Genomic DNA, 13,816 nt, shown 5'->3' on the forward strand with positions numbered 1-13,816 from the left:
CAGGTCAAGCCAGATGTTTTGTTGCTTAACCTTCTGGTTACTAATATATTGAAGGAGACATCTTTCAACACTAATAAAATGGATACATCTTGGATGTCTGGAGTTTGTATTCACAGGCTTTTGGAACAGACACCAGTACTGAATATTCAAATTGGTTCTGCTAGATGGGACATACTACCCTTATATATATGTAATTTTGTAAATTTACCTATGTTCAAAATGTTAAAGTAGGTGATTATAGCAATTGAAACTGTAGTTAGTTGAAGCATAAGACAATGTCAGGGCAGTGAGATTCTTTTGGATTCCTTTGGCCCTCTTCTGAAAGTTTGCTATGTGAATAAAGACTTTTATACAGGTGACCCCACTTTTCGAACGTTCACTTTACAAAACCTCACTGTTACGAAAGACCTACATTAGTACCCTGTTTTCGCTAACAGAAGGTTTTTTCACTGTTATGAAAAAAGCAGCGCACAAAAAATGGCGGCATGCGCCCCGAGCAGCCAAGCTCCTCCCCCGGAACTGCATTCTAGCCGCTATTGCATAAACACGTGCTTTATCTCGATTTATTTTGTGCATCCATTAGCAAGTTGAGTTCTAAGGTATCGGAAAAGCCTAAGAGAGCTTGTAAGGGTGTTACGCTCAGCGTAAAACTAGACATAATTAAGCATTCGATCGTGGTGAACGAAGTAAGGACATTGACCGCGCGTTGAACTTTTCTGCATCCACCATTCGCACTATTTACACGCAGAGAGAAAAAATCTTGAAAGCTGCCAATGTTACTGTTGGTTCTGCTCGTAGCAAAGTGATCTCTCTTAGTCGGCATCCAGTAATGGATAAAATGGAAAGTCTAATGCTTGAGTGGATTGATGGGTGTACAAAATGTGGTGTTCCTTTAAGTTATCTTATACTTAAGGAGAAATTAGTCAGTCTTTTTAATAAGCTGAAACAGAAAGCACTGGCTGATGGTGATGAAAGTATTGCGAAAGTGGAATTTAAAGGTAGTCACGGGTGGTTTGATCGGTTTCGGAGGCGAGGGCAGCTTCACAGTTTAACATTTACTGGAGAGAGTGCTTCGGCTGATAACTGAAGCTGCTGAAAGGTTCCCAGCAGAACTGAAGAAAATAATTACAGAAGGTGGTTATTCGTATAAGCAAGTGTTTAACTGTGACGAAACTGCAAGTTTATTGGAAAAAATTGCCGAGTAAGACATTTATTTCGAAAGAAGAAAAGCAGGCTAAGGAACACAAGGCATCGAAGGACAGGTTTACCCTAATGCCCATCATTAACGCCACTGAGCCTCTACTAGTGTACCATTCAGAAAATCCAAGGGCACTTAAAGGCATTGATAAGAAAACACTTCCCGTTGTGTTCCGTTCACATCCAAGCAGTTGGAACACCCAAGTGCTTTCTTCTGAGTACATGAGCAGATACGTTAGTCATTTTGTTGAAAAATACTGTAGAGAAAATAATCTCGCTAATAGGTGTCTTGTGATTGTGGATAATTGTGCTGCTCATCCGCCTGGCATTACTGAGTATGGCAGTAACATTCGTGTTGCGTTCTTACCGCCAAATACAACATCGTTGCTGCAGCCCTGTGACCAAGGCCTAATAGCCACAATTAAGGCTTACTATACGCAAAATCTGATGCGTTTTATTGTAAGTGCTATTGACAGAGAGGGCAACTACGAAGCATCTTTGCAAGAGATCTGGAAAGACTACAATATAAAACTGGCAATCGCCAACATTGGAGATGTTCTCCATAGGCTAACAGTCTCGATGAGAAATGGCGTTTGAAGGAAACTATGTCCTGAAGCAGTGAACGATTTTAAAGGCTTCGAACCATCAACAATAAGTACGACAATAGTGAGCTTGGCTAAGGAGGTTGGGTTTGTGGAAGTTGACGAAGATGATGTTGAAGAGGTTTTGGCATCCCATGACCAAGAATTGACAGATGAAGAGCTGATGCAATTGCAAGAGGAAAGGATAACAATCGAAACTGAACGCAGTAGCGAAAATGAAGTCGTCCAGGGACTGAACGTGAAGCAGTTGCGTGAGATTTTCGCTGCGACTGACAGCGCTGCAATGATTGCAGAAAAGTATGTCTTTAATTTTGAAAGGGCACGGAGGTTTAGGGCAGGTTTGCAGGATGTTTTGAGTGCTTACAAAGAACTCTATGATCTAAAAATGCGCGAGGCTCAGCAGGCAAGTATATGTCGTTTCTTAAGCCTTGCACATCAGCCACAGCAGGCAACGAACCTTGACATCGAGGCAGGCAGACATGGAAGATGACCTGGCTGCCCTATTGGAAATAGACTACGATGAGACGACACCCTAGTCTCCTCTACCTCCCACCACCCCAATTTCCAATGACTCAACCTACCACACCATCCCGATTCCTGTAAGTGAAACTACACTGTACATACATTATTTCTACTTTATATAGGTTGTGTATTTTTGTGTTATTTAGTATGATTTGTTATTTGGCATGATTTGGCAGCCTCATAGCTTAAAGGTTACTGGAGAGAGTGCTTCCGCCAACAGCGTCTGCACCGACAGTGCTTCCGCTGAGAGCACATGTGTGAGATTTTCGCTGCACTAGACTGTACTTCAATGATTGCAAAAATTATTTCTACTTTATATGGGCTGTGTATTTTTGTGTTATTTAGTATGATTTGTTATTTGGTACGGTTTGGCAGCCTCATAGCTTAAAGGTTACTGGAGAGAGTGCTTCAGCCGAGAGCGCATGCGTGAGATTTTCGCTGCGCTAGACAGTACTTCAATGATTTCAAAAAGTCTTTCTACTTTATATTGGCTGTGTATTTATCATATCATTCCTGCTTTTACTATATGTTACTGTTATTTTAGGTTTTGTGTGTTATTTGGCATGATTTGGTAGGTTATTTTTTGGGTCTGGAAACGCTCAAAAATTTTTCCCATATTAATAAATGATAACTGCTTCTTCACTTTACGACATTTCGGCTTACGAACCGTTTCAATGGAACGCTCTACCCCTGGAAGGCGGGGGAAATCTGTATTCCTCAGTTACAGCTTCCATGTGGCTCAGTTTAAGTCAGTCACATCAGTAAGAGTTGAGTCCATTATTAAGGATGAGGTTTCTTTTTAGGATATGATAAAATAAGCTGAAGCCAGCATCGTTTCCTTAAGGGGAGATGTTGCCTGACAAATCTGTTGGAATTCTTTGAGGAAGTAACAAGGATAGACAAAGCAGTTAGTGGATATTGTTTACTTGAATTTTCAAAAGGCCTTTCACAAGATGCCACTCATAAAGCTGCAGAACAAGATGGTAGCTATTAGTATTAGAAGGAAGGTACCAGCAAAGATATAAGATTGGTTGACTGGCAGAGAGCAAAGAGTGGGTATGAAAACTGCATTTCCGGGTGGCTACTGATGACTAGTGGATACCCAGAGGCCATAGGACCAGGGAATAAAGGAACAGAATTGGGCCATTTGGCCCATCAACTCCTCCACCATTTCATTGCGGCTGGTCTAATTTCCCTCTCAGCTCCAATGTCCTGCCTTCTCCTGCACAAATGAAGAATCTCTTTAGGCCCCAACAAATGAAGAACGTATCAACCTCTACCTTAAATATACCCAATAACTTGGCCTCCACAGCAGTCTATGGCAACAAATTCCACAGACTCACCACTCTTTGGTAAAGAGATTCCTCCTTGTCTCCATTCTAAAATGACACCCCTCAGTTCTGAGACTGTATCCTCTGATCTTAAGACTCCCCCACTATAGGAAACATCCTCTCCACATTTACTATAGAGGCCTTTCAACATCCAATAGATTTCAATGAGGTTACGGTCATTCTTCTGAATTCCAGTGAGTTAAAGGCCCAGAACCATCAAATGCTCTTCATATGACAAACCTTTCAAACCAGAATAACTTTTGTGAATCCCTGGAACTCTCTCCAATGTCAGCACATCCTTTCTTAGATAAGGAGCCCAAAACTGCTCACGATATTCCAAGTGAAGCTTTATCAGTGCTTTATAAAGCATCAGCATTACATTCTTATTTTTATATTCTAGACCTCTCGAAATGAATGCTAACATTGCATTTGCCTTCCTCACTACCGACTCAACCTGCAAATTAACCTTTAGGGAATCCTGCACGAGGATTCCCAAGACCTTTTGCATCTCAGTTTTTTATAATTTCTCTCCATTTAGAAAATAGTCAACCTTTTCTATTTCTTCTACCAAAGTGTATGACCATAAACTTCCTGACTCTGTATGTCATCTACCACTTCTATGCCCCTTCTCCTAATCTAAGTCCTTCTGTAGCTTCTCTACTTCCTCAAAATTACCTGCCCCTCCCCCATCGTCATATCACCCGTAAACTTTGCCACAAAGCCATCAATTCTGTCATCCAAGTCACTGATGAAAAATGTAAAAAGAAGTGGTTCTAACAGACCCTGTGCAACACCACTAGTCACCAGCAGCCAATCAGAAAAGGCTCCCTTTATTCCCACTCTTTGCCCCCCTGCCAATCAGCCACTGCTTTGTCCATGTTAGTATCTTTCCTGAAATACCTTGGGCTCTTAACTTGTTAAGCAACCTCATGTGGGACATTGTTAAAAGCATTCTGAAAATCCAAGAACACAACATCCACCAATTCTTCTTTGTCTATCCTGTTTGTTATTTCTTCAAAGAATTCCAACAGATTTGCCAGGTAAGAGTTTCCCTTAAGGAAACCATGCTGCTTCCAAGTACTCCAAAACTGCATCCCTAACAATTTAGTTCAACATCTTCCCAACCAGTGAGGTTAGACTAATTGGCCTATAATTTCCTTTCTTCTGCCTCTCTCCCTTCTTCAAGATTGGGGTGACATTTGCACTTTTCCATTCTGCCGGAACCATACCAGAATCAACTGATTCTTGAAAGATCATTAATAATTCCTCCACAATCTCTTCAGCCACCTCTTTTGAAATCCTAGGGTGTACACCATCTGGTCCAGGTGACTGATCTAACTTCAGGTCTTTGAGCTTCCCAAGAACCTTCTCCCTAGTAATGGCAACTTCACACACTTCTGTCCCCTGACACTATTGAGTCTGTCCTCCATTTCCTTGTCCCCATTACTACCTCTCCAGCATCATTTTACAGTGATCCAATATCTACTCTCACCTTTCTTTTACACTTCATGTACCTGAAGAAACTTTTTGTATCCTCTATTATTGGCTAGCTTACCTTTGTATTCCATTTTGACTTTAAGTTGTCTTCTTTCTGCTGGCTTTTAAAAACTTCCCAATCATCTAACTTTCCACTAATTTTTACTCTATTATATGCCTTCTATGTTGGCTTTGACTTCTCTTGATAGCCATGGTTGTGTCATCTGGCCTTTAGAATATTTCCTCTTTGGATGTATATATCGTGCACCTTCTGAATTGCTTCCAGAAACTCTAGCTTTTCCTGCTCTACCATCATCGCTGCGAGTGTTTTTTTCCCCCCCAATCAATTTTGGCTACCTCCTCTCTCATGCCTCTGTAATCCCCTTCACTCCAGAGGTCAGTGATGGGGCCACTACTTTCATGTTACATGTTAATGATCTAGTTGATGGAACTGACAGCTTTGTGGATGATACAAAGATAAGTGAAGGGGGCAGGTAGTGTTGAGGAAGCAGAGAGTCTGCAGAAGGACTTGGACAGCTTGGGGAAACCGGTGAAGAAGTGGCAGACAGAAAACAACATGATGAAGTGTATATTTTCTAAATGGGTGGAGAATTCAGAAACTGGAGGTCCAAAGGGACTTGGGACTTCTAGTCCAGCATTCCATAAAGGTCAACTTGCAGGTGAGTCAGTCATAAGGAATGCAAATGCAATACTAACATTCATTTCAAGAGGACTAGCAAGAATGCAATGCTCAGTTTAGTAAGGCATCAGATTTCACTTGGAATGCTGTGAGCAGTTCTGGAATGGATATGCTGGATTTGAAGAGGGTCCAAAGAAAGCCTGCAAAAAAAATCCCAGGGATAAAGGGTTAATGTATTTCATAGCTCTTGGCCTGTTTAGGAGGATGGGGAGAAATCTCACTGAAACCTGCCAAATAGATAGAGTGACCATGGAGATGATGTTCCCAATAGTGGGAAAATCTAGGACCAGAAGGCACAGACACAAAATAGAAGGAAATCCCTTAAGGACTGATAATGAATTCCTTTAGTCAGAGGGTGATGAATTTGTGGAATTCATCGCCACAGACGGCTGTGGACGACAAGTCATTGAGTTCACTTGGTGGAGGTTGATATTTTCTTGACTAGTAAGGGTGTCAAAGGCTACAGGGAGAAGGCAGGAGAATGTGGTTGAGGGAATAATAAATCAGGCATGATTGAACAGCAGAGCAGAGTTAATGGGCTGAATGGCCTAACTCTGCTCTCAAGTCTTGGCTGCTACAAGTAAGTTTTCCATTGCACCTGTGCATATATGTACTTGTGCATATGACAAGGAACTTAATAAAACTGAACCTACTCAGACGATGACCACAGAACTCAGACTCTCTTACATTTACATTGCCAGTCTAAGTAAGACAGAATGGGCAGATGATTTCCGGTTCTAAGAACTTTTTTGCAAGTACACACAAAAGGAACACTATTTCCGACAGCAAAACACACTCCCGGAAGACAGTCAAGTTAGTCTGGTGTCTCAGTGAATCTCCCTATGGAATAAGTGAATACTTCAAGATTCTCTGGCTAATTCTAACGTGGAACTCCAGGAATCCGTACACATCTCCAACTGTTGAAATAATGGCTGGAATCAAGGAAGACTCATAGCTTAAACCCTGGTCTATGACCAAAATGGCAAGGAGAATCTAAAGCTACATCCAGGTAATAGCGGATATTTACATTCTTTAAGTGAAGTAATTCTATGCCGACATAACTTTCCCAAACATCCACTATAGCTAAACTAGACTAAAATGTATTACAAGCATTTCTATCATGTCATAGACCCCTAATTATTTTCCTTCCATTGATCCAGATCAATAAGGCTAATTCCCAACACATATTAAAAAGAATTGATAAAGTTCAACAAGTCCAGAAATTCGCCTTCATAACAGACGCTAATTTCTTTCCCACCTTCCCTTTTACTTCCTTTTCTTTTTCATTGCAACCAAATACTTCACTATTCAAGTAACAAGATCCAAGTTCTTCTAGTTAAATTTCAAAGTTCAACCACTAAATTCACTAAGAGTGGTCAATTCTCGAGATTTCCATAAGAGAGACTAAGCTTAATAAAATTAAGTCATCAGATGCAATGCTCCAAAACTAACAAATATCAACATAAAGGTTTGCTGTAGCATTGTCTGCAGATCCTACTGGGGTATAGGAGGATCAAAAACTACAAGATTTCCCTATGCAACTTAATTTGACAAACTTGGGAGATGGCTTTCTTCTCAACACTTCATGCGTCCTCTTCATATAACTCATGAGATCAACAATTACAGAACAATTTCACATATTTTACCTCTTAATTAAGCCTATTATCTCTTAAAAATCTAGTAAGCATCATATTGCCTACTGTTGCAAACACAGAAATGTGTCATACTATAATAGGCACAATTACTGCGTAAAGATCCAATGTCCATGTATTTGTTGGAAAAAGTATGTGAACCTTTGTTTTCACTAACTGGTGTGACCCCCACTTATACAGCAATAACTTCAAACAAACGTTTCCAGTCAGTTCTACACATCAGCTTGGAAGAGTTTAGATCATTCATTCCTCCTTACAAAACTGCTTCAACTCTGAGATGTTGGTGGGCTTCCTTGCATGAACCGCTTGCTTCAGGTCCTTCCACAACATTTCCATAGGATTAAAGTTAGGACTTGGACTCGGCCATTCCAAAATACAAACTTTCTTCTTTTTAAACCATTCTGTTGTTGATTGACTCGTCTTTTGGATCATTGTCTTTTTGCATTATCCAACTACTATTAGCTTCAGGTGACACTGTCCTGTAAAATATCTTGATACAGGATCACGTTTATTACCACTGGCATGTGTCATGAAATTTTGTTAACTTAGCTGCAGCAGTTTAATGCAAAACATAATATAGAAGAAAAATAAATAAATACAGTATACATATATTGAATAGATTAAAATTTATGACCCTTTGCAGCTTCTTTCAGTCCTGTGAGGTTAGCCCCCACCCCCATACCAGACAGTGATGCAGCCTGTCAGAATGCTCTGCACAGTACATCTATACAAATTTTTGAATGTTTTTGTTGACATACCAAATCTCTTCAAACTCCCAATGACGTACAGTCACTGTCTTGCCTTCTATATTGCTGCATTGATATGTTGAGACCAGGTTAGGTCCTCAGAGATCTTGACATCCAGGAACTTGAAACTGCTCACTCTCTCCACTTCTGATCTCTCTATGAGGATTGGTATACGTTCCTTCGTCTTACCCTTCCTGAAAGTCCACAATCAGCTCTTCCATTTTACTGATGTTGAGTGTGAGGCTGTTGCTGCGACACCACTCCACTAGTTGGTATATCTTGCTCCTGTACTCCCTCTGATCTTCATCTGAGATTCTACCAACAATGGTTGTATCATCAGTAAATTGACAGCTGGTATTTGAGCCATGCCTAGCCACACAGTCATGAATACAGACAGTAGAGCAGAGGGCTGAGCACACACCCCTCAGGTGCACCACTGTTGATGGTCAGCCAGATTTTATCACCAATCCTCACAGATTGTGGCCTTCCCATTAGGAAGTCCAGGATCCAATTGCAGAGGGAGGTACAGAGGCCCAGGTTCTGCAACTTCTCAATCAGGATAGTGGGAATGATGGTATTAAATGCTGAACTATAGTCGATGAACAGCATCCTGACATAGGTGTTTGTGTTGTCCAGGTGGTCTAAAGCTGTGTGAAGAGCCACTGAGATTCTGTTTACCTCGAGAGGGTAGCCATACCATGCATTAATTCCAGCCTCCCAGCCAAAAAAACAGGCCCACAGAAAATACCACACACTCATCTCTGGAGCAACTGGACAGTGAAGTCACATATTTTAAACTATTGTTTACTGACTGCAGCTCCACCTTTAACATCATAATTCCTTGCCAATTCATCTCCAAATTCCTAGTCTTGGAACTCAACACATCCTTTTCAACTGGATCCTTGGCTTCCTGACCAACAGACTGCAATAATGAGAATAGACAGCAACACCTCTGCCATAATTATGCTTAACGCTGGTGCCCACAAGTCTGCTTCCTCAGCTCCCTACCTTACTACTTAAATACTCTGGCAGATTCTGCACTAACATCATGTCTACGTTTGCAGATAACACCACTGAAGTGGGCCAAATCTCAAAAGTTCAAAGTAATTTACAGAATACATAATACAGAACACGTACACATTCACATATACATTCCTGAGATACATTTCTTGTGGGCAGGGTAAATGCAAGAATCCTTATGTAATCAATGAAAGACCACACCCAACAGCTCAAACCAATGACAAAAAATAAATATTGAGAATATGAGTAAGAGTCCTTGAAACATTTTTTTTAGATGAGGACACGCAGTAAGAAACACGCATGCATTAAGAAATGATACAATGTTTCTCCAGAATATCACGAAAACACATGACAAACTGACTTAAAAACTAACAAAAACCACATAATTATAACATATAGTTACAACAGTGCAAAGCAATACCGTAACTTGATAAGAACAGACCATGTAAAAGTCTCAAAGTCTCTCGAAAGTTCCATCATCTCACGCAGATGGTAAACCTCCAGCGCCGCCAACTTGCCGATGCAGCATACTGGAAGCATCCGACCACAGTCCGACTCCGAGTCCATCCCAAAACTCGGAGCCTCCGACCAGCTCTCCGACACCGAGCACCATCTCTGCCGAGCGCTTCGACCCCGGCCCCGGCAACAGGCAATAGGCAAAGCCGAGGATTTGGGGCCCTCCCCTCCGGAGATTCTTGATCACACAGCAGCAGCGGCAGTGAAGCAGGCATTTCAGAAGTTTCTCCAGGTGTTCCTCCGCACTCCTCACGGCTGTCTCCATCAAATCTGGATTATGCACGGCATCCTAGTTACACATACAATATTCATTCAGAACGGCCGCACGCACTGCGTCACGCCGCCATCTTCTCCCTCCTCCTTATAGATGCTTAAAATGAACAAAAGCACAGGTTCCAGGGTACAGCAAAAGTAATGATCTGAATGGCAGGTTGGAAAACGCATAGGTAGGAAGCAATGTTTGTACCAGAGTGCAATATTATACATCTTAACAGATTTAAACTACATGCGTAGCTTAGGCCTAACCACACAAAATATAGAGAACGTGACACAAGTTCTTGAAAGCGAGTTCATATATTGTGGGAACAGTTCAGTAATGGGGTCGTATCCATACTGTTTTGTAGGATTGTCCATTCTAGGTCTTTGGCGTTTCCATAGCAGGCCATGATGCAACTAGTCCATAAATGCTACACCATACATCTACAGTCTCCTAGCAGATGCCTTGCTCACCAGCCTTTTACTTTTCAATCCACCTGGCTTCATCTATCACCTTCTTCCCCCACCCGCCCCGCGCCGCACCTTCCTTTCCACTCCTTAAGAAGGGTCTTATCCCAAAACATCAACCAGTTATTCACTTTCATAGGTGCTGCCTGACCAGCTGAGTTCTAACAGCATTTTGTATCTGTTGCTACACACCTATAGAAGTTTGTCAAAGTATTATCTGTCATTCTGATTCTTCGTAAACTTCTATGGAAATAGAGGCGCCATCATGCTTTCTTCATAATTGCACTTATGCACAATTCTCATATGAGCATCTCAAGTAACAGTGAGCCAGAATATAGGAAATAGAGAGAATCTAGCAACATGGTTTTACAACCACAACCAAAGTTAATAAAAAAACTAGCACTGGTCATTGACTGCAGGAGCAGGCGGGGGGCACATGCTCCTGCTTACATGAAGTTCCTAAGAATGAACATCAACAATGTCTATCCTGGTTTAAACACAGATACCCTGGCCAAGAAACCAGACATGCGCCTCTTCTTGCACAAGAGACTAAAGAAATTTGGCATGTCCCTTTGATCCTCAGCAATACTCATCAATGCACCATAGAAAACATACATCAGTTATGTCAACTGATATGCCCAAGACTGCAAGGAACTGCAGAGAACTGTGGACACAGTTAAGCACATCACAGAAACCAGCCTCCCTCCCATGAACTCTGTGTGCAGTTTTCAGTAAAGCAGCCAACATAATCAAAGACTGTGATAAGACGGACTCAATCTCACAATTCACCTCATTATGCCCTTGCACTGTATCGTTTGTGTGCACTGCCACTTCTCTGTAACTGCAACACCTGTTATTGTTTTTTTTCTTCTATCTCAATGGAGCTAAAAGATGAAATTATCTTTTTCGAAAGACGTAAACCTGAAGCAGGAGCAGGCCACTTGACTCGTCAATCATGCTCTGCTAATCCCCAATGAGATCAAAACTGATCCAATCTTGGTAACAAAAACCACTTTCCCATAAACTTCCATTCCAGCAGAACTTCACCACCTGAGCTCTAAAGATTCGTGATCCTCACATGAAAGTCTTCGTCATCGCTCCCTCCTCTGAAACAATGCCAGGTAACAACACTTGAGGGAATAGCTCCTCAGCATCTACACAATACCCCTCAGAAACTTCAGAAGGATCAGTTCCCAGTCTTCTATACTCTTATGTAGAGATGGCAAAGTGGCACAGCTAGTAAGGCAGCTGTCTCGAAGCACCAGCAACAATTCAGTACAGATTTTTGCTGTTGTTTGTGCAGAGTTTGCACATTTTCCTGTGGCTACATAGGTTTCCACCAGGTGTTCTAATTTCTTCACACATACCAAAGACTTGCCTGTTCTTAGCTTAACTGGCTGCTGTCAATTGCACCTAGTTTTTGTGTCTGTTGGGAGAACTGGCTCGACGTTAGTGGGCACATGCAGAATAGAATATAGGGAAGTAAGTGAGGAAAAAAGAATGAATGGGATTGCTCCAACAGTCATCAGTGGCAAATCATTTTCTTCTATGTCAATAAGAAATATGACCAATATTTCTTCATTCTTCAATTCCAGGAATCAACCAAATGAACCTTCTCAGTACAGCCTCATTGCTCCTTAAACATAGAGACCAAAACTGTAATCCAATACTTCTGCCATGGTCCCAGCAGCATTCTAAAGTTGCATCAAGATTTCCTTAGTTTTATACCCCATACTCACTGTAATAAAAAAAACTACAATTTTATTAACCTTTCTATTTGCTGTATCTGTACAAGCTTTTTGTGTTAAGAACCTTTCATCCACTTGAGACAGATTTCTGTAGTTTCACTCCCTTTAACTCATAATTTGGTTTCTCATTGTTCTTTCCAACGTGAATGACTGTATTTTCCATCATATTGCATCTGCCATTTTCTTGCTAGTCCCAGGGACAGTACTGTGATAGAGCTCATAGAGATGCTTGTCTCATAGCACCAAAGACCTGGGTTTAATCTCAACTTTGGGTGCTGTGTGCGATGTTTGCATGACCATCAGATTCTCCAATTTTCTTCCATTTCCCAAAGGCATGTGGGTTGGTAGGTTAATTGGCTACTGTAAATTGCCCCTAGTGTGTGGGAGTGTGGTACAATCTGGGGGTGAAGGATGGAATTGATGGGATTTATTTATGTAAAGTGTAAACAGGTAGGTAATGGCCAGTGCAGATTCTTGTTTTGGTGCTGTTTCTATGACTCAGTTAACCTCTCTGTATCCCTTTCAGGGCTCATTGTGCCATCCTCACAACATACTAAATCTCTCTCTCTCTTTGCATCAGCATAAACTTCTATTATAGTACTGTTGCTCCCTTCATGCACACTTCAAATAGATGATATGTAGCACTCCACTAGTTACAGATGACCAATTCAAAAATGATCCGTCTATTTTAATTCTCTTTTCTGTTGGCTAGCCACTACTCTGACATGGCACATACTTATACTTTATTGTCGCCAAACAATTGATACTAGAACGTACAATCATCACAGAGCTGGGAATCATAACGATAACGAGCAACTCCCCTATTTTTCTCAATCCTCTCTTACCTTTTGTAATAACTTTTTGTGTACCTATCACAGTCATTGTTGTAATATGTGACGCAGAAACTATTTTCCAGTGGATCTACTTCCTCTACACCTCCTTCGATGGAATCTTACAATACTGCATGACCTTTGTACAATAGTATAGTGATACCTGTCTGGACGGTAGCTCACTCAAAATAATAATTAGTAAAACCGATTAGATCAGTATTAAATTGCTAACGATTGAATTAGTCATCTCAGAAAGCACATCCTTCTGTGCAAACCTGCAAATAAAATTTAGAATATGCACTATTTATCTGCTTGACTATAATTTTACAATTCGCCAACGTTACTGAAGCCCAAAATAGCACTACTCAACAATTTAGAAAATTATAGACGCCGGAAGCCTGGGATCAAGACGTTCTCAGAAACACATTCGCTACAGTTTATATATCTGACAAGTCCTCCGTTTCCATTAACTTTAGGCCTCATTGGAAGTGATAACACCCCACACCATTCAAAAACAGCAGGACTTAGGATATCTGGACTTCCACCATCAAACCGATTACTTTTACTCTTAATTAACACATTAAAACAAAGCAAAACAGTTTCAACTTGCCTGTTACCGTGTCCTCCTTTAATTTCAATATACGGTCAATATTTCTGCCGACAGCCGCCCTCACCGCCCGGCACTTTCAGAATCTCAGGGCCACCCACCCGCGCATGCCCACACGCCACCGCCGAGCTTGCTGGGTAATTGGG

General features: G+C 41.3%; 1 protein-coding gene across 2 annotated transcripts in view; it reads right to left on the reverse strand.

Annotated features, from left to right (window-relative positions):
- Positions 1 to 13,816, reverse strand: part of LOC134347976 (importin subunit alpha-5) — a 60,753-nt gene extending 46,937 nt beyond the window's left edge. The window contains exon 1 of one of the 2 annotated variants that reach the window (XM_063050667.1): positions 13,674 to 13,816. Coding sequence is in view for 1 of the 2 variants with exons in the window: in XM_063050666.1 (XP_062906736.1) it covers positions 9,689 to 9,813 (125 nt within the window). In the remaining variant the exon portion in view is untranslated. Of the gene's footprint in view, positions 1 to 9,688; positions 10,291 to 13,673 lie in introns of those variants that run through there. The other variant, XM_063050666.1, reaches the window with a different exon arrangement.

The sequence above is a fragment of the Mobula hypostoma genome, chromosome 6, assembly GCF_963921235.1.
Source record: "Mobula hypostoma chromosome 6, sMobHyp1.1, whole genome shotgun sequence".
Lineage (NCBI taxonomy): Eukaryota > Metazoa > Chordata > Chondrichthyes > Myliobatiformes > Myliobatidae > Mobula > Mobula hypostoma.